The sequence below is a fragment of the Haliotis cracherodii genome, unplaced genomic scaffold (assembly GCF_022045235.1).
Source record: "Haliotis cracherodii isolate W230 unplaced genomic scaffold, xgHalCrac1.p SCAF_3, whole genome shotgun sequence".
NCBI classification, from domain to species: domain Eukaryota; kingdom Metazoa; phylum Mollusca; class Gastropoda; order Lepetellida; family Haliotidae; genus Haliotis; species Haliotis cracherodii.
In genome coordinates this window covers 24,055,858-24,078,322 of record NW_027266286.1, presented here as the reverse complement: position 1 = coordinate 24,078,322, position 22,465 = coordinate 24,055,858, and the positions used below count along the sequence as shown (strand labels likewise).

Sequence of the window (22,465 nt, the reverse complement as noted above, 5' to 3'; positions counted from 1 at the left end):
ATTGACATCGAACAATGGACGATAATTCGAAATTTTTATTCGAGCTATAAATAGCTTCAACAGGGACAGTACCGGTGTCAGTAAAATTTTTGCAGTTAAAAATATAATCTAAAGGAGCCAATAACAATATTGTTTTATTAATGCTTTCTTCCATGGATAGAGTTGAGGCAATCTGGGCTTGCCACATCGTTCTAGACTTGAGCTGGAATCCTTTAAAATTTATTCTCTATGGTCTGGGAGACGTACAAGGGTGTCAGTATCGCATGGAGAACTGACGTTTGGTAGAATGCAGCAGGGGCCATCATGGTTAGTGTAATCGGATATATTGTGGAGTTTCGGGTTTGGGCTGTTTGCTGAATAGATATAGGACTCACGGACAAGGGCACAATGTAGAGATTAAAGCATCCCCACCTCTGTTTATATCAGATATGTTATTGTGATTTGAAATCTCTTTTTAAACAATTGCGAGTTATTGTATACTCTGTATTCTTTCGTCATGGTAGAATATATATTTTCTATGTTGCTTTTTGAATTATCCACAAACAATGAGAACTACAATGTAAACATCTATCTGGAGATATACAGTAATACAACTGAAGGGCATATCTGACACATATGCGATACAACATAGAAAAGGCACAGCACCTGGTCTTGACACAACCAGCTACGAGATATTGAAAAACCAACCTGATCAAACCAAAGGCTTACTCACTGAGTTGTATAACACGATATGGTCGAAAGGAGAAGTCCAAAAATCACGGAAACATGCTGCAGTTATCCCGCCGCTAAAGCAAGGGAAAGACAAAGCCCTACCAAACTCTTATCGACCGATCTCACTCACCTCAAACATGTCTAAAGCCATAGAAGCCATGGCTACCGAAAGGCTCGTGCATCACCTTGAAACTGGCAACCACATAAAACCTGACCAAAGTGGCTTTAGGAAGAGATACTCGTGTCTAGATCATATTCTAAGACTGGACAATTAATTGAAAAAAGTGCAATTAAACAGACAATATCCTAGCCGCAGTATTTCTGGCCTTCGAGATGGTATGGCATGACGGACTCCTCTCAAAACTAGCACAAAATGGAGTAGAAGGAAACATGGCAAACTTCATAGACAGCTTCCTGCAAGACAGGTCGCTATCAGTTAAAATAGGGAACAATCGATTTGATCCTATGGCACTGGACAATGGCACGCCACAAGGCAGCATTATAAGCCCAACCCTGTTCGATATCATGATCAACGATCTTTTTGACGGTGTCAACTCTCCTACCCAATCTTCTAAATTCGCTGATGACGGAGCAATATGGGTAAAGCACAGAGATATTTCACAAATCAAAAAAAAAACTCAAGTCAGCCCTGGACGGAGTAGATCAATGGTGCAATAAATGGGGATTCACCCTTTCAAGTGAAAAAAAACTGTTGGAGTTCTATTCAAACTCCAGGGGGATTATGCTATGATACCCCGTTTCTCCATAAAAGGCAAACCTATCAAATTCGAAAAATCTACAATATTTCTTGGGGTGATCCTTGATCAACACCTCACTTGGCACAAACATATGGAATATGTGGAAAACAGATGTCAAAAAGACCTGAACGTATTACGGGCAATTTCAGGCACATCTTGGGGCACATCGAGGGACACTCAGCTGGACCTCTACAAATCTCTTATCAGATCAAAAATTGACTATGGTTGTGAGGCTTTTCATTCATCATCAAAAACTGTCTTGAGTTCTGATTCGTTGTTGTTGGCAAAATACACGCTATATTATACAAATGTTGAGTGAATGTTCTGGTCCATTTGGGCAAAATTACTCTCCTGGAAATCATCTAAATTATCCTTTCTTGTATACAAATTGTTTTTCAGTGACGACCTATTTGGAAAAAGTAAACATATGTGTATTACATATATCAAACGAACTTTTGACGAACTTGGACTTTGCTACATGTACATCTGTTTTTTACAAAGCTTTTTAAATCCTACTTATCTAAAACATTTAGTCCATGAAATATTAAATGCCGATAACCTACAGTGTTGGACAAGTGCAAGAGACAAGACTTCTAATGGCACAATGTATATTATCATAAAAATGATTCCTTATATGTTGAATACCATTTAAGTGTACTGCAGGAAAACGTTTGGCGAGTCTTACTTAAGCTTAGAATTGTAACCACAATCACCCTATTGAAACTTGGTGGAAAAAATACCTTTAACCAAAAGGAAATGCCCACTTTGTTAATCATCTGACATAGGTGATGAATTCAATTATTTGTTTATTTGTCCATCTTTAGAAAACGAAAGAAAACAATTTTTACACAGATTCTACTACATTAAACCCAACATACATAAAATGAATTTACTTTTCAATAATTCACGATTAGGAACATTGAGAAAACTAAACAATCAAGTAACTCTCCCTCTTACTGAGATGCACATATATTGCTACCCTAGTGAATCTGTATAAATTACATGCATGCTCAGCAAAGATGTTTTTGTATATTATATTATATTATATTATATTATATTATATTATATTATATTATATTATATTATATTATATTATATTATATTATATTATATTATATTATATTATATTATATTATATTATATTATATCATCATGGTGTTGAAATATTTTTGTACTCCTGAGTGTAAATCTAAGTTCAGTTAAGCGAAGAGGCACCACGTATGGCATAAAGGGCACACAAACCAGCTGAAAAGGACCCTTGTTAGAGTGGGGTTGTAGTTAGATGTGTAATCGTAATCAGTGTGTTTTTGTGAATGGAGCCCAATCGCAGACAAGTTAAAAGAAGGCTGGGTTCCCCAAGGAATGGGCCAAAAGTTGGTTGATTTTATACAATCCTGACGAAACGCAAGCTGTTATATTCTCACAAAAGGAAGATAAAAATATTTCTTAATGATGTTAAACCGAGACACTCTCAATATAACGTATCAGATTTTCATCAGGCCCATTTGAATACGTATGTGAGGTTTTGGTATAGGTGTACAATAGATCAGAGTGATAGACTGGAAAGATTGCACTTGAAAGCAGCTGGAATCATTTCTAGGCTACCAAAATATACATCGCGAGCACCATTATATTTTGAAACTGCTTGGAAACGGTTGCAAGAACGTAGACGGAAACGACAACTTTGTCTTTTATGTAAATATATCACACCGTCGCCCTATCTTACTTAAAACCACCTTTTGCCAAATCAGATCCGGCAGCTGCCCCCCCCCAAAACACGTACATACCATTAACAATGGGAAAATATCACAAATCCCTGCAAGAGACTTAAACCTTCACATGAAGCTGTTTTCCCGTCGGTTATCAAGCCGAGGAATGATGATACTCCGTTAACTGAAAGAACATTTCATTTAACAAAACATTACAAACATCTAAAATCCTCCTAAGGACCCATCGTACTTATCTTTTGGACTTAAGTTAGCTCAGTTAAATTATGTTTTTTGCAGACTAGAATGTGAAGACAAAGAAGAATGTGTGAGTGGTTATGAGTGTGAAAATACATACTAGTATATTGTTTTCCTTTGTTCAAAAACACGTGCTCCTGGCACAGTCGTAATCGTACAATGTACTCTGCATTTAGCTTTGTATCAGAGATTCATAAACCCATGCTCATTTAGTTGGAATCGTACTATTGACTCCGCGTTATGCAGAGATTTCAATTGCAAATGGAAAGGTTTTTTTTGCTTTAGTTATTAAATGAAGAAGAGATGCTTCACTTAGAAATATATATTGTAAAGTCGAAAATACACCGACTGATCTTAATTGGATATTAAATGGAACGGTGGTTTGGTAGAACAAGATAAAGTATATTTTTAGTTATATACATATTTATATATGTAATACAAAGAGATATATGTAAACTATAGCAAATTATAGCAAGAGCTATATATAGTGAACGTTTGTCTTCCACTCATGATATCAATTATTGGATTGTCTGGCCTAAACTCGATTATTTACAGAGCGGCGTCATATAGCTGGAATATTGCTGAGTGCGGCGTTAAACAACAAACAAACAAGTATAACTGAAAGTGACAAACCTGTTTCCATTATCAAAAGAAATATATGCTAAGTAATCGCCGAAAGCCTGTTCATATTCATAAGAAATATTTGCCTGATGCAGATTCAATTATATGAGTCCGACTGTATCGTGATCATGAGCACGTGTTTATGAACCACTATCAAATAGTGATGATACAAAGTGTTCGCGAAAAGTTTAGCATGTCCTGCCCCACCGGTGGCACCGGTCATACGCACATGCAAAGGCAAGTCAAATGTTCACCTGAAACAAACACGCGAGCATAGGGAATTGCATCGGATAGAACAGTCCATTCTGCGATTCCAACTCTGTCAAAAGTAAGTTTTTATGCTTGGTTGGTTGGTTGTTTTATGCTGCACTCAGCAATATTACAGCTATATGACGGCGGTCTGTAAATAATCGATTCTGGACCAGACAATCAAGTGATTGATATCATGAGCATCGATCCACCTGTCAATACAAAGAAATGTTCACTTTCCAGTCCGGTCAAGGTGAATCTTACACTAAACGTTTATATCCGGCTATAGAATATCAGCGTAGCCTCCCATGTACCAGTATCTTAGGCGGTGAAAAATGTTTCAACATGTTACTCAATTTACTTTAAATACGAAATCCGAACACATGTCTCTTTACAGTACCTCACAATGCGGCTCAAATTAGGAGGATTGGTGTTATTGATGCTGGGTCTGTGTGTTTCACAGTGGCTTTTCTGGTATGGCAGTGGAATGGACCATTATGAAACCATCATGCACATGTTTTCAAATGGATACGTATCAGAATCCAACAGAGTAAACGACACGTCAGTGAAACTTGACATTCAGTGTGTGGGACCAGGACCAAATGAAGCAGAGGATCTGTTTTGTATGGTATGTGAAGGATTTGCTTCATTGCTGCAACCACCTTGGGATATATGTCAAATAACCTCGAACAAGAGGGTGTGGGGTGTGTGGGGGGCACGGGTGGCCTAGTCGTCTAAGGCGCCGGGATTCGCTTTGCAGAGTTGCGTACCTTGGGCACGCCAGAAACCTATGATTGTGGGTTCGAATCCCGGTTCGCCCTGATTATGTTTGTAGGGTTATCAGCACCATACCCGTGCTCGTGGGTTTCACCGAAGTGGTAAACGTCTGAGACCTGTATCACTTCGGGCTTTCCTCCCACATTAAGCCAACAAACCGTGATATAACTGGAAGCAAGCGGCGCCTAACCCCAACTCACTCACTCACAACTGGTAGGACGTTGCTCACGATACTTGGTCACAAAGAAATTTATTGAGATCATACTGTCTTATCACACCACATGGTCTACAGTACATACGCAGAGGATGCTGCGTTTGCAAATCATGCCATAGACAAAACATTAATGAAGTGCTGTTTTGTGATGATGTCACAGTGTCTTATGTTACAGGAAAGACCCCAATATCTGTCGGACTTTAAGAACCCCTGCTGGTTCGCGAAAGAGGATGGAAAGTTACGTCTCAGGTGCATCCCTTACTTCCATATTCTGGGGGTGTGCAAGTCGGGGACCACCGACCTCGCCTACCGCATAAAGACCCATAAAGACGTATTTCTGGAACAGAAGGAAATCCATTACTGGTGCTGTAGAAAATATGGTAATACTTCCATTATGATAATACTACCGTGTATGGATGAGTGAATGATTGACAAGAGTTTAAATTACATTCACTTTAAAGTGTATTGGTACATACAAACCAAAACATGCGGTTTTTACAGTTTATTTGTTTCACTGTACACAGACCTCTCAGACGACGATACACATTTACTTTGCCATGCGGTCTGAAGAGCTAGAACTTGCTCCCTATAGCTAGAAATTAAAACTTTAATGTTATATACAATATGCGTGTCCTGGGGCAGTTGAAGCTGGTGACTATAACAGGCAAGAAGTGATTCTTGAAGAATAAGCAAATAGCGATCTGCGTTCAATGTGGAGACACATGTACTGCTTGTCTTTGGTGTGTCCATTGTCTGTCGGTTTTGTGATAGTAACCTGACAGTGACAATGATTGTTGCACGAAAGCAACCAAAGTATTTATCGAAGGTGTGTCTGGTTCCCAACTGACCATACCAATGGCCCTTTTCTCTGTGGTAGTGCCGATAAACGTGGCATGTTACTGGTGAGTTCTGTGCTCCTTATGCATTGAAGGATATTTTGAGTTGTGTGTATACCCGAATACATCCTATGATCTTCCAGCTCGTTAAATCAATTTACACGATAAACCTAGCAATGTTTTCAGTTGTCTGTTGCATTTTGTAAAAGTGGTTTTACACGAAACATGGAAACATTGTTTTATTTGATTTCAAATTCTAATAAATTATGAATATATACTATACTTACCGCCAAAAGAAACGCGAACCATAGAAACATATAGGGAAGTATGTACGTCAAGAAGAGATGTTTCCCATGTGTACAAATTAATGACAACTAACAATCAGTCAAGTGTTACCACGGAGTGTCTTTATTCCTATCCCGATATGCTGCACGTGATTTTCAAACTTTACACGCTTATCCTGCACGAGACAGTTGATGCATCTCGAGTCATGCATCTATGACGTCACATGATGCGTTCATGAGCGTTGGCTCACACATCATTCCATTGTGCATCAAACCATTCTAATATCTCTTGATTATGAATAATTCGTCATATGTTAACCGACATATATGGTATGCGCGTTTCTTTTGTTTTGTTTGTTTGTGTTTAACTTCACTGGAATCCAATACGTGCTGGTGACGTCGCAAGCAGCTTCCTTCGCGTGCGCCATTAAGGTCAGAGGGTGCGACTTAGTCCAATTTGCAAGTTTGGAGGACGGTCGTCATGGCTCCGATAGAGAGTGGCGGTTTTTAATCGTGGCTAAATGAAAGTGGGCTCACCGACATGTCTGTCACCAAGTTCCCGAAGCACGAGTTCTCACAGGCCTCAGAATTAGTGGCGGTGGACAAAAACGACTTTGAAACACAAAATTGTCAACTTGCACAGTGTTAAGTGCTTGAAAAGTTTATAGTATCTCCACAGCAGCCGATTCCTTATGAAGTTCAACAAAACGGGAAAGAAAAGCAACAGATCTCGCCAAGGCAGCTCAGTTTTCAAGGACATACTCACATCCTGAAACGGGACAACTAGTGTTGTACACTAGCCCCCTAGGTCGAAGTCTCTAAAGGCTGTTTGAACATGCATAAGTGAGAGACGAGGGCCTTTCTTTCTCAACTTGCCTTGAGATTGCGACCTCTCTACTTGCCTAGTGCTGAAGGGATACCTATCGAGTTTTCTGCCTGCTTCCAACACTATTCCCGTGACTCCTGTCTTATTCAGAACATTCATCTGTAATATGAATACACAATGCCATTTACTAAGTGGTCAAATATACTTATACTTGGGATGACACTTTCTTAGTATAGTACAGATTCTCGTACTTTTTTGGGTTGAGTCCCGTCCAGGATGTGCATAGCTTTCGGCCATGGAAGCCGTGCCAATTTACACTTGTCAGTTTAGTGACAGTGATCAATGTTTGATACGCGGCTACATTTTGGTGTGGCTAAGAATGCAATATAAAATGCGGTAGAACATGTTTGATAATCTTGAAAGCATACATTGTTGCGCATATATTTGTTCATCAACATACAAATAAAGTATGACTCCTTGATATTTCAATTACCTGATAGGTTGTAAACAAGTTTTAGACACCAGAGTGGAGACACCATGCAACTTCAGCTGCTATCAACAAAAGTTTGATACTGTTACACACCGGATAAAAGAGACAACTTCAGACACAGGCCACCACAACATGATCACAGGTAAATATACCTGATTAATACATTTGATGAATATTTGACAATTTGAAAATCCCTAGTTCGCACTTCGATTATGTTTCCATGTTTGTCAGCATTGTACCCCTTGTTTTGATCAAAGTGGTCCCGCCTCCTTTCACACGCAGCTAACACGCCCTGATATTAGCGAAATATTTTGCTGAGCGGCGTTAAAACAAACGTGCAATTGCTTGCTCACTAACTTCGTCTTGTTCGTCCAGGTGATGCAACCCCGGCCGATTTTCAAAATTTCGTGGGATGGCCAAAAATACCACAAAATGTAGGTTTAAAGAAACCTGTGGTTCTGACACCCCATCTCATGAGACACGTGTATACAGATCCGAAGTTTATTCTCATCTTCAGAAATCCAACTGACAGGTAGGTGCCTGGTTTGGATTTACTGAACCTTGGTTTATTTTCTAACTGTCGTATAAAGGGTAAATGAGTTAATGAATGATATTTAACGCTGATGTCAGTAACATTCCAGGTTTAGAACGCCTGCCTGTTAACACTGCAATCACGAAAACGTTGTTTTTGTGTATATTCTTTGAACGGAAAAACGACGTTTTCGGACGCTTTCGAAGCATCGTTTTTCCGTCAAAATAACGTTGTTGTTTGACATCGGAATTTACTGGGAGAGAATGATATCATCAAGCTCCTCATTTTCTTGATTGACATTGTCATACAAGCGACAGCCTCTACCGGAATTTCTACATCTCACATCTCATTGGTCAGTTCTCGCCTGTTAGATTCCAGCCCGGAGTTTGACGTTGTACTCGTATCGCTTAGCGGAAGTGCTGAATTCAATCGTTCTGCGCATGCGGATTGTTTATTACCTTGTCCACATTTTCCGTTCAGTGCATGCGCGATTTCGCGAATTCTTTCCTAGTAGTCATGGTCATAACTATTTGAGAGTGGTTCATAAACACATTCTCATGATAAGGTCGTAATGGAACAATGTCGCTTAAATTAAATGGCACGTACTTGGTCGACACCCATTTCGTCTCATTAACTAACACAATGAGTGAGTGAGTGAGTGAGTATGGTTTTGCGCCGCTTTTAGCAATATTCCAGCAATATCACGGCGGGGGACACCAGAAATCGGCTTCACACATTGTACCCATGTCGGTCTTCGGCCTAACGAGCGAACGCTTTAACCACTAGGCTACCCGACCGCCCCTTACTAACACAATGAAAACGGTAACAATTTTAGTTAAAATAATGAGGAAAGCGCAAGGCTCATGAAAGGCTGTGTTCAGGAAAACGATTAATACTTTGAAGTTAGGAAAAAGTACTTAAAGGGAGAATTGTTGAATTTAATTATTAAATGTTTCCCTTACGTTTTAGATACTGAAGTGCTACTTATTGTTCTATTTATGTCATCTTCAGATATACATTAACGCCTTAAGTCATCCTCTCATATAACCTTTTAATATTAAGCGCAGGAATATAAACTACTGAAACACCCAAACACAAGGCTGTTATCAAGCGCTTGTGCAAACGTGATTTACAGAAGAAACTGTATCGTGAAATACAATTTTCTTGCAGATATATATATGGTGAAACGAAGACAATATCGCTGATACAGATAGCATGTATTTGAATGTTAATGCTAAAGACAAGCACACGTCGATATTTTGCAGTGAAGATATAACACTTATACACGTTTGTTAGAAACTTTTAACAGTTATGCTCTTCATTTTAATAACTTTGTTTTCACATATACATGTAACACTACCCGATTAGTCTGTCATACATAATTATGGGGCAGTTTTTAGTCTTTTACTGACTTTCTCTGGTGTTACTTGGTGAAGCGTATTAGCTGGGTGTTGTACCCCGTTTTTCTAGTTTTTCTAGACCAACGTTGTTCGAGTTTGATGACACACAATCTACCAGGTCGCATATTGTGTTCACCCGATCCTCAATTAAATCTCTTCTATGGATATTCCTGGTGACGCAAAGGCCCCAAGTACCGATGAATCTCATTAATACATTCATGCGCGGCATTTTCTACCTTAAGAAGGACATAGCAAACATGATTTTCCAACTCCAACTCCAACTCCAACTACCATTCCGCTCTAGATATTTTATGTTATGTCCAACAGTCCCACATTTACACACACACACACACACACACACACACACACACACACACACAGACGTTACGAAGGTCCTCCAAGTTGTCATCAAAATCCATAAATATCTGTGACATTATTACCCATTTAAAGCCGAATATACCTTTATTTTGCTTTCTTGCATCGGTTAAACATTTACCAACAACAAATGCTCTATTCTTCGTATTCTATCTTAGTAAAGTACAGATTCTCGTACTTCGGGATTCGAACCCACACTACCAGAGTGAGACACCTAATCGCCAGCACACACAGCCGACGATCAAAGCCACCGGGGCTCCCACAAAAAAAGAACATCCGACAACTGGTAGTCTAGGTCACCTCCCTGTGGGGACCCGGGGCAGACAAGAATGCCTCCTCAGCACCCCATTGCTGGTCATAAAAGACGACCGAATTGGTCAGCCTGTTTGCAGTGGGCTGCGCCCCTGTTTCGGTTGAAGCAGGATTCTGGTGGTTGAGGCACTGGAGCCAGGAACAGGTGTTCCTTTTGCCCAACCAACTACTTTCGACCCTTACTTCACTTAGACGAGTGGTAGAATGGGCCCGAATCTATCAATCGGCTGGTCACGCCATCTGTGACGTTATTACCCATTTAAAGCCGAATATACCTTTATTTTGCTTTCTTGCATCGGTTAAACATTTACCAACAACAAATGCTCTATTCTTCGTATTCTATCTTAGTAAAGTACAGATTCTCGTACTTCGGGATTCGAACCCACACTACCAGAGTGAGACACCTAATCGCCAGCACACACAGCCGACGATCAAAGCCACCGGGGCTCCCACAAAAAAAGAACATCCGACAACTGGTAGTCTAGGTCACCTCCCTGTGGGGACCCGGGGCAGACAAGAATGCCTCCTCAGCACCCCATTGCTGGTCATAAAAGACGACCGAATTGGTCAGCCTGTTTGCAGTGGGCTGCGCCCCTGTTTCGGTTGAGGCAGGATTCTGGTGGTTGAGGCACTGGAGCCAGGAACAGGTGTTCCTTTTGCCCAACCAACTACTTTCGACCCTTACTTCACTTAGACGAGTGGTAGAATGGGCCCGAATCTATCAATCGGCTGGTCACGCCATGCCTTGTGCAAGGTCCATTTTACTTTTGAATATATATCTTCTTATATTCCACACAGTAATTCTGGAAAATATCAACTTATGTATATGTTACTAATATGCCTAGAGTCCCATGTCAGGAGGCGGTGACTCATGGGACAATCTGGCATTATCGACCTCCGGGTTCTAACTGTCTTCAGAAAATTGCCAAGGGCAGAACGAGCCTGACTTTTATTCTGTTTGACTTTCATAGCTACCAGTGTCTGTATTGCTCGAGTATAGCATCTCTGTAACCCTGGTGTCTTGAAGTCGGTTTCCACTACAAAACCGTCCTTCTTGACACTGCGTGGTGGCTTGGGAGCAGGGTTTTGAATCTCTTCTCTCTCATTATGACTACCCAACAACTCCCTGGTTCTCGTAACAAAAGTAACATAAGACTTGATGAATCTTCTTCAACTAACATTGACTCTTGGCCACGATTTTCAGTTGTTGAAGGCATTTTTGTTCTGCCTCTCAAGATCAACCCTTTTGTAGTATCAAAGGCTGCTCAAGGAATTCGTGGTGACGTTAAAAACGTCACTCGTCTCAAGAGACAACAATCCATAAATTTGTTGAATGCACATCATTTAACCTATACTGCAAATACTGAATCTGTACATAAATCTTTGAATTCCTGTAGGGTCATAGTCCGCGACCGAACCAAATGCCTGTCTGACATGTTAGAAGAGGAGATTGCTAAGGAACTAAAATCTCAAGGAGTAAAATCTCAAGAAAAGATCAAAGCTTTTTATTTCAACATCGGCGTGGATGTGTATATACCACATCCACTGCGATGTTTCAAGTGTCAACAGTTTGGCCATGGCGCCAAGTCCTGTCATAGCTCTGCAGTCTGCTCCCGTTGCAGTAAGAATAACGACAGCTCTGATTGCACAAGTGACATCAGATGTGCCAACTGCAACGCTGAGCACATAACCTCTTCCAAACAATGTCTAGTCTTTGAAAGGGAAATCAACATTATTAAGATCAAATATACCAACAATATTTCCTTTTCTGATGCCAAGAAATTGATACAGCAAGAATCTCAAAACAGTTTACAATCAAGATCTGCCATACTCTCCTCTCCTAAGCCGCTATATGATTAGTAATATGCTATCGTGCACAAAGTAGATTACCCAACGGATTTGATTGTAGAGGCATAGGTTGAGAAAGATTTTATTTATAATCACTTCAAAGTGTTGAATTTGGTTTGTGCTGTAAATCATTTTATGATGAGTTCCACTATCTACTTATCTGTCCACAATTTCAAAATGAGAGAAAACAGCTGATTGAAACATACTTTTACTTTTCACATTAAATGTGTACAAAATGAATTTGCTGTTTAATAGCAAAAGTTTAGAAATATTTAGAATATTATCCACATTTTGTAAGATTTTCAGGCTGCACTTTAATCCTATCAATATGTCTTGTACCTGAACCCTGTCCTGTATTATTATTTGTTGATGTATCAAAGCTTAACCTCTGATGATGCTGATATAAAGTTCAGTTGAGTTCAGGTCAGCTGAGCTGTCGATTTAATTGTACGGTATACAATGCATGTGAACAGTCATCCTGTTCGGGTGCAATGGCCGTGGAATAGACCCCTCTCAGCACAGAGCAAAACTCATCAATTTGGGAGGCAAAATCTCAGGATGGCTGTTCGAATCCATAGCATAGCTGTATACTTACAGAGTTTCTAGGTTAGCTGGAAGAGTTTTAGGTGATCTTCCTTTTATCCGCTTTTACCATCCGGACGTGTATACAAGTTCCAAAATTTAAATCCAAAAGATCTAAAATGTCTTGTATTCCTGTTAGCACTTCCCTATTAAATAATCGTTAAGGAAACTTGGTTGTGTTATACATCATCAGTTTTTTTAAGATTAACCCTTTTGTATTACTTGTGCTGCTTAACTTTGTTTATCCGTCACCTTGGCTTTATAACATGTTATTGTTCTTATTTACGATTTATTTGTTCCTGTGTGTGTGTCACTCTTATTGTCTTAAGTATTATCTTAACTTAAATAAATCTTGTGGGCTACAACAAAATTGAGAAAGAGCTTCTTTTGCAGTTTTCTACCCCTCCTGTGCCGGACAATATAAATTAACAGGTGACATACAATTCTGAAGGGATGTTTTAGACTAAACAGTGTCAGATCATGCCTATGACACGCATACATGGCATGACCAATGCTGTTGCTTCCTTAATGATGAAATGTGTTTAATAAAGTCTTAGAGCGTATTCTTCCAAGAAAAGAATATGCGTCTGATCACAACCGGGTCTGAGTGACAATGGTAAATCTGGCATACCACCCCTTGCACGTGCTGTGTTTCACGACTGTCACAATGTTGTGTTTGGAGCTTAATTTCATTGGAAATGTTCTTGCGAATTAAATAACTTACTTTCATTGCCAGACATTGGTGTACTTACTTGTAGTTTCACCTGAAAACAAAATGTTCCCTATTTTTTTTATTTTATATATATATATATTTTTTTTTTGGGTGGGGGGTGGTGCAAAAGGAGGGTTGGTGGGGTAGCCTAGTGCTTAAAGGGTCATGCCGAAGACTCGGGTTCGATTCCAGACATTTCTGGTGTCCGCTCCGTGATATTGCTGGAATATTGCTAAAAGCGTCGTAAAACCATACTCACTCACTCACTCATGCATACACAGGTACCTTTTCAATAACATCCAAATGTTCCAGGTCCCATACAATAGAATCGGGCTTATTTTTGCATGAAATATTTCAAAGTACTCATATGTAATTATTTACAGACAGCCATCATATAGCTGCTATAATACTGCCGAGTGCGGTGTTAAACAACAAACAACTATTCTTTACATTTGGTGAATTTCAGTGTTAACATACGTAGATGTTCTTGCACACTTGTGGTCAAAATAACTTCATAGATGGTTATTTTCGTGTCCGTGAGATTAATGTAGGGTCACGAGTACAGCAATGATACATAGATGCATCCCCAACCCCCATCTGACATATTAGTGTTATATTTATGAAGGGTTGACATGAATTATTGACGCTTTGTTTTCTGACAAAATGTCTGTCCATATTCATCACACGCTAAGAGCACCAGAACGAGGCCACGTTTAGGCGGCCACGATATTGCAGAGATCAATGCAACATGGTAGATGGGTATTAGATAATATGGGAAACAATTGTGATATACAGTTCTGGTAGGAAATGTGTTCGTAACGGACTAATGTTCCGTTAACTTTGTCTAAATTCAATTACGCCCAAATCAGATCAATATGTTCCACAAACCGATAAAACACACTATAATACCTCCATGGCAGAATGATGAAATCTGATTGTTCACGTATGCTTGATAAAGTTCTCTGTATCCCGCCTGGGAGGGAAATAGATTTCTCAGAGGGACAATAAATCCCTTATATCCCACTTCGAAGCAAATAGCCGCACACAGTCAATGAAAGTCACGTAACACAGTACAAGTTAACCTCAGCTCAATCAAATAACTGTTTTCGAACAGTTTTGAAGTTGATTTATTTATTTGAAAATGTCCTATTAAAACATGTCTTTAAGATTAATTCGTTATAGCAGGATCACATGGGGTTTTATGCGTGCGGTTCGTGGCATAAAACCTAAAACGGGACGCATTAAACAGCTCGTTGTATGAAACTAAAGCGGGGCGCATAAAACAGCTCGTTGTATGAAACTAAAGCGGGGCGCATGAAACAGCTCGTTGTATGAAACTTAAGCGGGGCGCATAAAACAGCTCGTTGTATGAAACTTAAGCGGGGCGCATAAAACAGCTCGTTGTATGAAACTTAAGCGGGGCGCATAAAACAGCTCGTTGTATGAAACTTAACTTAAACCAAGTGATCCTGCTACAACTTATAGCATAAGCGCATGAAACCAAATGGTTACCTTAATAAATCAAATATATACTGTCAAAATAAAAACGTTTTGATGAACGTGCAGATAAAGAATCTTACCAAGACTCCGTACAAGCAGCTAGCAAGGTGTGCGACTCACCCGTACGAATATATGGAATACTTACGACCTCCCGTGTAATATAATCTATTGGAAATGAGTGAACAGTTTAGTATCATCTCACCTTTTCCTGAGATTCATAAAAAATTATCCCTTTATGTTTTCGTATTACAAATTAAATTATCGAAAACGATCGGTGAATTCTATGCTTGTTAGATAACTTTAAATAATGTTTACTAAAATAGATTGATAATTTATCAACCTACCAGAATTCACAAATTACATATGTCAGCAATTTAGGAAATTATAGGAAACATGGGAAACCTGACGTACGTATTTTACTTTAAAAGTAACAGGGACGTGATTTACATCATTACAAGATAACAGAAACATCTACACACTGAAACAATTATAAATGGCAAGTTATGATCTATTTAAGAACGAACTGTAATTCTTTTATTTTGACCAAGTACACATGCATCAATCCGCCCGCGCTTGGACAGCATAACCAATTATCTACTTACAAAAGATCCAGGGTAGAATAGGTCTTCAACAACCCTTGCTTGCCGTAGAAGGCGACTATGCTTGTCGTAAGAGGCGACTAACGGGTTCGGGTGGTCAGGCTCGCTGACTTGGTTGGTGCATGTCATCGATCCCCATTGCGTGGGTCGATGCTCATTTTGTCAACCTCTGGATTGTCTTGTCCAGACTCGAGTATTTACAGACTGCCGTCATATAGCTGGAATATTGATGAGTTCGGCGTTAAACAACAAACAAATATACAAACAAACAAACATGTTCATTAATACCAAAGAACACCAACATCACAGACTAAGTAGATAGTTTGTTGTGTGTTATTTTGTGAATACACGGTCCCAAATGGCCTGTGCCTTGTGACAGGTGTAATTAGAGAATGTATTGCCACTACAATAGACCTATTACGTATCGGCAAGAGTTCAATCTTGTGACATGTAAACAAACTTTGATTAGTCAGTCTCTAGGTCTGGAACAATTTTTATGTATTCCATGTTTCAAACCATTCATTCAATTCCTCCGTCGTCTACAAGGAGACGTAGTAATCAACATCCATCAACAGCCTAGCTTGACAACAGTATAAGGATCCATACTGAAACGTCGACTGTACAGTTGAAATATAAGTTGTTATCCATAAATTGTGTCTACTTTGTCATGAAACATAATTTTACGTACTCGTATTGATTTGAAAAGGGACTAAAATATATGTTTGAATATAATTGCGCTTTTGAGGATAATAGTGAAAGTTTTGTTTTGGGATGAAAACACCAAAATATACACTTAAAAATATATATACACACAATGCCATTTAGAAAGTGGTCAATTGTAACACCTGTTACATTTGTGATAAAACTTTCTCAGTAAAGTTAAGATTCCCGTGCTTTGGGGGTTGAGTCCTTTCCGGGAATCGAAATGATTAAAAAATTTCACAATGAACTTTTTCTTATATTTATGCCAGACTACACACAGACTGAAAAAAACATATACATATATACATACAACTATATTTACATGCATGGCACACAGATTCACATCAAATCATAATATTCGTCATGTTTGTTAATTTGTACATTTCGTTGTTATCGTTGTCCTTAGGATGGTGTATATAATGTATTTGAGAGGTATTGATATGAGCGTGTACGTTTGATTACCAACTAATATTCATTCTCTGAAACAAAATGCTCCGAGTGATGAAACGTTGTTGTTTTTTAGATAATGTTAACCATTTAAATGGTGACAATGTAGACACAAATCTTTATGGATGAAAACTTCTTTAATACTGTAAAAAGCAACGTTTCGGTATAGATCCTTATACTGTTGTCAAGCAAGTGAGTAAGTATGGTTTTACGCCGCTTTTTGTCAAGCAAGACTGAATGAGCGACATTGTACAGAATATATATACATGTAGTAGGTGGAGGATTAACAGTAACAACAATTGCATACATGTGGGGTAACATGAGTAAGTGTTGACAACAGAAGGATAATACTGTCACAACACCTCGGACAGAGAGCACATAGGTGGAAGCCAATCGGACACGAAGCCAATTAAACAGAATATGTGGTTGTTGTTTGATGAGTTCATAGTAGGCAGATGGGATGAAATCGCCTTGATCTCTGTTGATTGATGGCTTGTGGCGGTGAATGTGGACTACTTCTGTTGTCAACACCCTGCTAAGAGCCGACGGTAGGAACACAACCAAACCCTATTAGCCTAAAGGTGTAGTTTACAAAATTGACTGCAACTTTGGTCAATCTTACGTAGGTGAAACATCCTGCCCCATCAACACCAGAATGAAAGAGCACAAAACCGCACTGTAATGTCATCTATCTGGAAATATAATGCTGTTTTAATCAAATCGGCGGACGGATTAGTGTTGTATGAACGCTTGTATAAAGTATGAATCAAGTATGAATCAAGAAATCTATATATATGATGTTTTCATGTACCATTATTGCAAATTTAATACGAAGAAATTGAAGGATGCAAAGCTTAGATATCATCACATCCTAGGTATTAAGATTAAAGTAACTCTTAATGCTTACTACACATTTATTCTACGTTAAACTTTACAAAACGTTTATATACGTTTATATATTTTTTTATTTGTAATATGGGAGTTAGATAACATGATACCTAAGGTTAACCCTACATAAACCTTGATATATAAGGTAACAGAAAAGAAAAACAAAAATATACAGAAATGTAATAATCTTAAATTAGATAGGGCTTTTACGTTCTTTCTTTCTTCGCAGCCGCGCGTTGTTGTGGATGCTGTCATTTGCTATCTGGTAACGGAATTGGTTTTACAATTCAATTGGTTAATTACTTGTCACGTGACACGGCATGTCAATTGGGCCATTACATATATCACGTGGTGCCTGACTTTCAACAATGTACATTTGTATATTGACAATATTCCCGGATCGTTCATGCCAATTAAGAAAAACGCATCAACAGTAAATTCATTAAGATATAATAATAATAATAATAATAATAATAATAATAATAATAATAATAATAATAATAATAATAATAATAATAATAATCGAATCAGGGTTAGGCTAACTAGTGTACGAAAGCAGGAGCAAATATGCATGCCATGACTTCTAATCAGCTAAGTAATAGGGACTGAACCCCAGAGCAACTATGCACGCCATGACTTCTAGTCAGATAAATAACAGGGACTGACTCCCAGAGCAGCTGTGCACGCCATGAGTCACAGGGATTGACTAATTGACCCTCTCTTCAGTTTACACTTATAAGCATAATGTACGGTTGACATATTCTGAATCCACATCAGGATACTGTAAGCAGCCATTGCTTGTTTTAGGAAAACGAATATAGATATGTAACCATATGCATGTCTGTTTATATTTAGGCTGTAGATATATTTCTTGTTGATCGAATAGCATGGATGTATATTTAAAAAACAAAAACAAAACTTTTTATGTATTGATAGCTTTAATTGTTAGCTCACCGTGTCACAACAAAGCTCTCCTAATGTATCGCTTTCACGTTTTTAGAAAATGTTCATACCATCTTTCTTTACAATGAAATAAGGTTTTAGCCATCATATTTCAGCATTATGCCTTTAAATGTTTGATCAAATAACAGGGTATAAGTGACATATCAATTAAGACCAATATGTTTACTAAGGATACAATCTGCCAAAAGCACGCAACAGTACCTTTGACCTTTTGTACTGGCTTCCAAAGCTCCATAAAAACCCGTTCAACTATAGATATATTGCTGGGCCCAGCAACTGTACCAGATCTCTGTCTCAATGACCATATTCTTTCATACAATCACGGAAGGCTTTTCATTATATTTATAGACTGTATTTGAGACAATTCAATTATGTCAATACATTTGATGTCATACCACACGACAAACGTAAGGATAAATTAATTCCTTCATCCATGGGGTATTTGACATCAGACGTGGTGACCACAGACATAGTTACATCTCTATCTTTAAAGCTTCGTGACAATTTGTCAAAAATGAAAGCAAATGTCATTTGAAGTTTTACTGAGCAAACAATGTGAAATGATGCACTCCTTCACTGATAACATATGTATCAAATGTGGTGGTAAGACATCCAGGCAAGAAGTAGGTATCCCAATGGGCACCTATTGTGGTCCCTTTCTTGATTATCTGTTTCTTTATGCTTTTAACAATACACACAGGAGACCGTCTCGTGTTTTTCATATTTAGATCTATGCTTAAATATTCAGAGTGACAAAAACCTCTCTCACTGTATGACAGAAGGGATGACTTCTACTTTCCAACTTTTCTTTCATGTCGAGCAGTATTCCAGCAGCCCCAGCCTACATTTCACAGCTTTTGAGGTTCAATCGAGCATGTTGTCTTCCAAGATTTCAAAGAGCGTCATTCAATTCTTGCTTCAACCTTTTTTTTTTATATTAGGGTTACACCATTGAAAGCTTCAGTGAAGATTGCAAAAAGTATTATGGTACATTTGTAGAGGAGACTATTTTAGGTGACTAAAATGATGCCCAATGAAAATCCCTGTTTTGACATGTGTCTCTTTTTCCTTGTGTTTTTCAGGTGAACAGTTAACTTGCTTTTGATGTGTATTTAACCATCGGTTTTGCAAAATATACACTTACGTCTTTTAGAACACCTGGTATCTATGTGTGATAGTGATTCATAAACACATGTTTATGTCAAAGTTGGAATCGCACAATTGACTTTTTTAGAGGAAATTACAGATGATTTTAAAATTACGATTTGTTGCTTAAATTTGAGAAAAGCCATAATGATCGCATTGATAGTTATCTGAAATAGGGTATATGGAATTAAGGTGACCTTTAAATACTTTAAAGGTCATGGTCACAACGCATGAAAGTAGCACATAAACAGCTTATGACCCTGCTGACTTGAGATCTTATTACAGGATAGTCTCCAGGCATACATGACCTCTGAGAACGGGTATTTTAATGGTATTTCTAATGGTATTTTGACAGAATGAGAAAATTCAATAAACAAAATTATATGTCTTTGACAAGGATACATCAAATTATAGAAATATATGTCATATTTGTAGAAAATCAATATTTGATTTTATTTGAATTGGCGAAGGCTACAATCAAACACAAACCCCTTTTTATATTAAAACTACATTGAAGGTTCCTTTACATTTTCTTAACATACTAAAATAACTTTGCATTTTATGAATATACCATGTCTGAAGTACAATAAATATATTTATTCAACATAAATCAGTTATTTGAAATTTAAATAAATATTGTATTAGATATAACTAAAGAATGTAACACAAATAAAACTGATTTGGTTAAACTTCTAAATATAACATTCTAATGCCATTATCATTGGTAATATTTTCAGTCAGATCTCTCGGCATAATTATTGGTTCGAATGCAGAGCTCATAGCATGTATGTTTAAAATAAATGGGTTTAAAACATCCTGACCAGTTGGTCATTCGTACGTCTGGATATTTACGCACACCTGAAGGCCAGATGACATCATTGCAGGTTATATTCTGACTATATGATGCGGGGCGGACGGTCAGCTGAGGATTTCCATGAAGCTGTGACAAGAGATATTCAGATCGAGGAGACCTGCATGAAGAACCACACGGTGGAACATTGTCTGTACAGCCTTGACATCGGACGAACAGTTCGGGTAGGAATATCTCTTGACCAGTGAACAGTCCAGAGATGTGATATATTAACTTATGTGTACATTTGTAATGCTGAATGACATGGTGATGCTATGAGGAGTTAAATTGATGTACGTTATCGCATATTACAATTCGCATTTTTCTTTCACAGACTTTCATTTACTTTGGGTGCTATTCAGTGTACATGCGAGAATGGCTGAAGGTTTTTTCAAGAGAGCAATTCCTGATCTTGCGAACAGAGGACCACAATCAGGATCCAAAAGCTCAGTTAAGAAAAGTGTACAACTATTTAAAACTAAGTGAGTTTTTATCTTTTTCTTTCCGGTTGCGTAAATTTCCTTTCGATTAGTGACACAGTTTCATGAAATATAAACAAGTATGAAAGGAAAGATAACATTGTCATAATTATGTGTTTGGGATATGTCAACATAATTCCCCATACCAACTCAGTTACTGACATACACATATTCCGACTTTAGGATAACTCATACAAAGGCACATTGTATTTCAGATTACACTGAAGAGTGGTTGTCTTACATCGCCAGTGTGCCTCATCTCAATGTCAGTAAGAAGAAGAAAAGTAAAGGACCTATGCTTAAAAAGACCCGTGTCTTACTCGACACATTTTACAGCAGATACAATCGGGATCTTGCAGATATACTACAGGACAGGAAGTTTCTGTGGCTGACTTGATATCTGCCATGGAATGCGGGGATATAACCTACAAGCAAACAGTTCATACCAATATTCCCTTCAAACAATTGTTTCTAATTCATTTTTATCATAATTGATATTTACAGTTGATATTTTGAGATTATTACCCACATGGTAAAGGTACAGGTGGTAAGATACTGTCGTAACTGCTTTCGGGTGTCAAGTGGGACCCTACTACAGTTATTGAAAGTATTGCCGCTCCTGGTCATCATGGTCAGTTAAACCATGACTTTGAAAGTCGCCTTGTGAGCTCAGCCAAGGAGAGATGGGTCTAACGACGCTTACTCCAAGTTGTCTCCATCAGCATTCATTCTTGCATAATAAAGAAACGCAACACCAGCTTTATACTCACATTGTTTTACTTACTCTCAGCCATCTATCAATACACGAAAGGATCAGACCGGTCAGGCTCGTCACTAACTGGGGAGAACTCGATCGATTGACAAACCGCGCTCTTCTTTCCTAGTGTTGAAGGTATCATTTTATAGTGTTTGGGCCTGGCCTGTCTTTGTCACATGTCACAATACCTCATTTTGATTCGTTAAAAGTTAGATTTGACCATGAACTCATGTGTGTCGTAATCGGAAAAATACCGAAGCCTACGTGCCAGAGTGAACATCTCTCTATTGATATGTTGACTCACTCCGGATGCTACAAATGAAAAGAATCTTTCCTCTCTGCTTGTTTCATCAACTAATAGACGATAACATGGAACCAATTCAGTGATAAATATGCAATGTCCAGAATACTCTTGTGATACAAGTAAATGTCAAATATCTTTTATCTATTAATTTCTTCAATCTAAAAGTTCTCTGTCACAAACTTTGTATACCTAATGCAACTCATCATTGCAGCTATAAACGGTTTAATTTGTTATCATTTTCTAATGTTTTTGAGACGCATTTGAGCCTTATAAAATACTAAATCCGTACGTCACACGTGTGCCGTGCAAGGTTGACCTTGTTTTATTCGTGTTGATTGG

At 38.3% G+C, this 22,465-nt stretch overlaps 1 protein-coding gene across 1 annotated transcript; it reads left to right on the top strand.

The window, feature by feature from the left end:
* Nucleotides 1-1,176: 1,176 nt before the first annotated feature.
* On the top strand, nucleotides 1,177-21,501 carry LOC139475312 (carbohydrate sulfotransferase 15-like). Its single transcript, XM_071258539.1, has 8 exons — nucleotides 1,177-1,311; nucleotides 4,701-4,931; nucleotides 5,470-5,674; nucleotides 7,741-7,872; nucleotides 8,106-8,262; nucleotides 20,621-20,771; nucleotides 20,921-21,068; nucleotides 21,281-21,501. Exons 1-8 carry the CDS (start codon nucleotides 1,177-1,179, stop codon nucleotides 21,460-21,462), a joined length of 1,341 nt encoding a protein of 446 aa, XP_071114640.1. The 3' UTR covers nucleotides 21,463-21,501.
* Nucleotides 21,502-22,465: the final 964 nt, after the last annotated feature.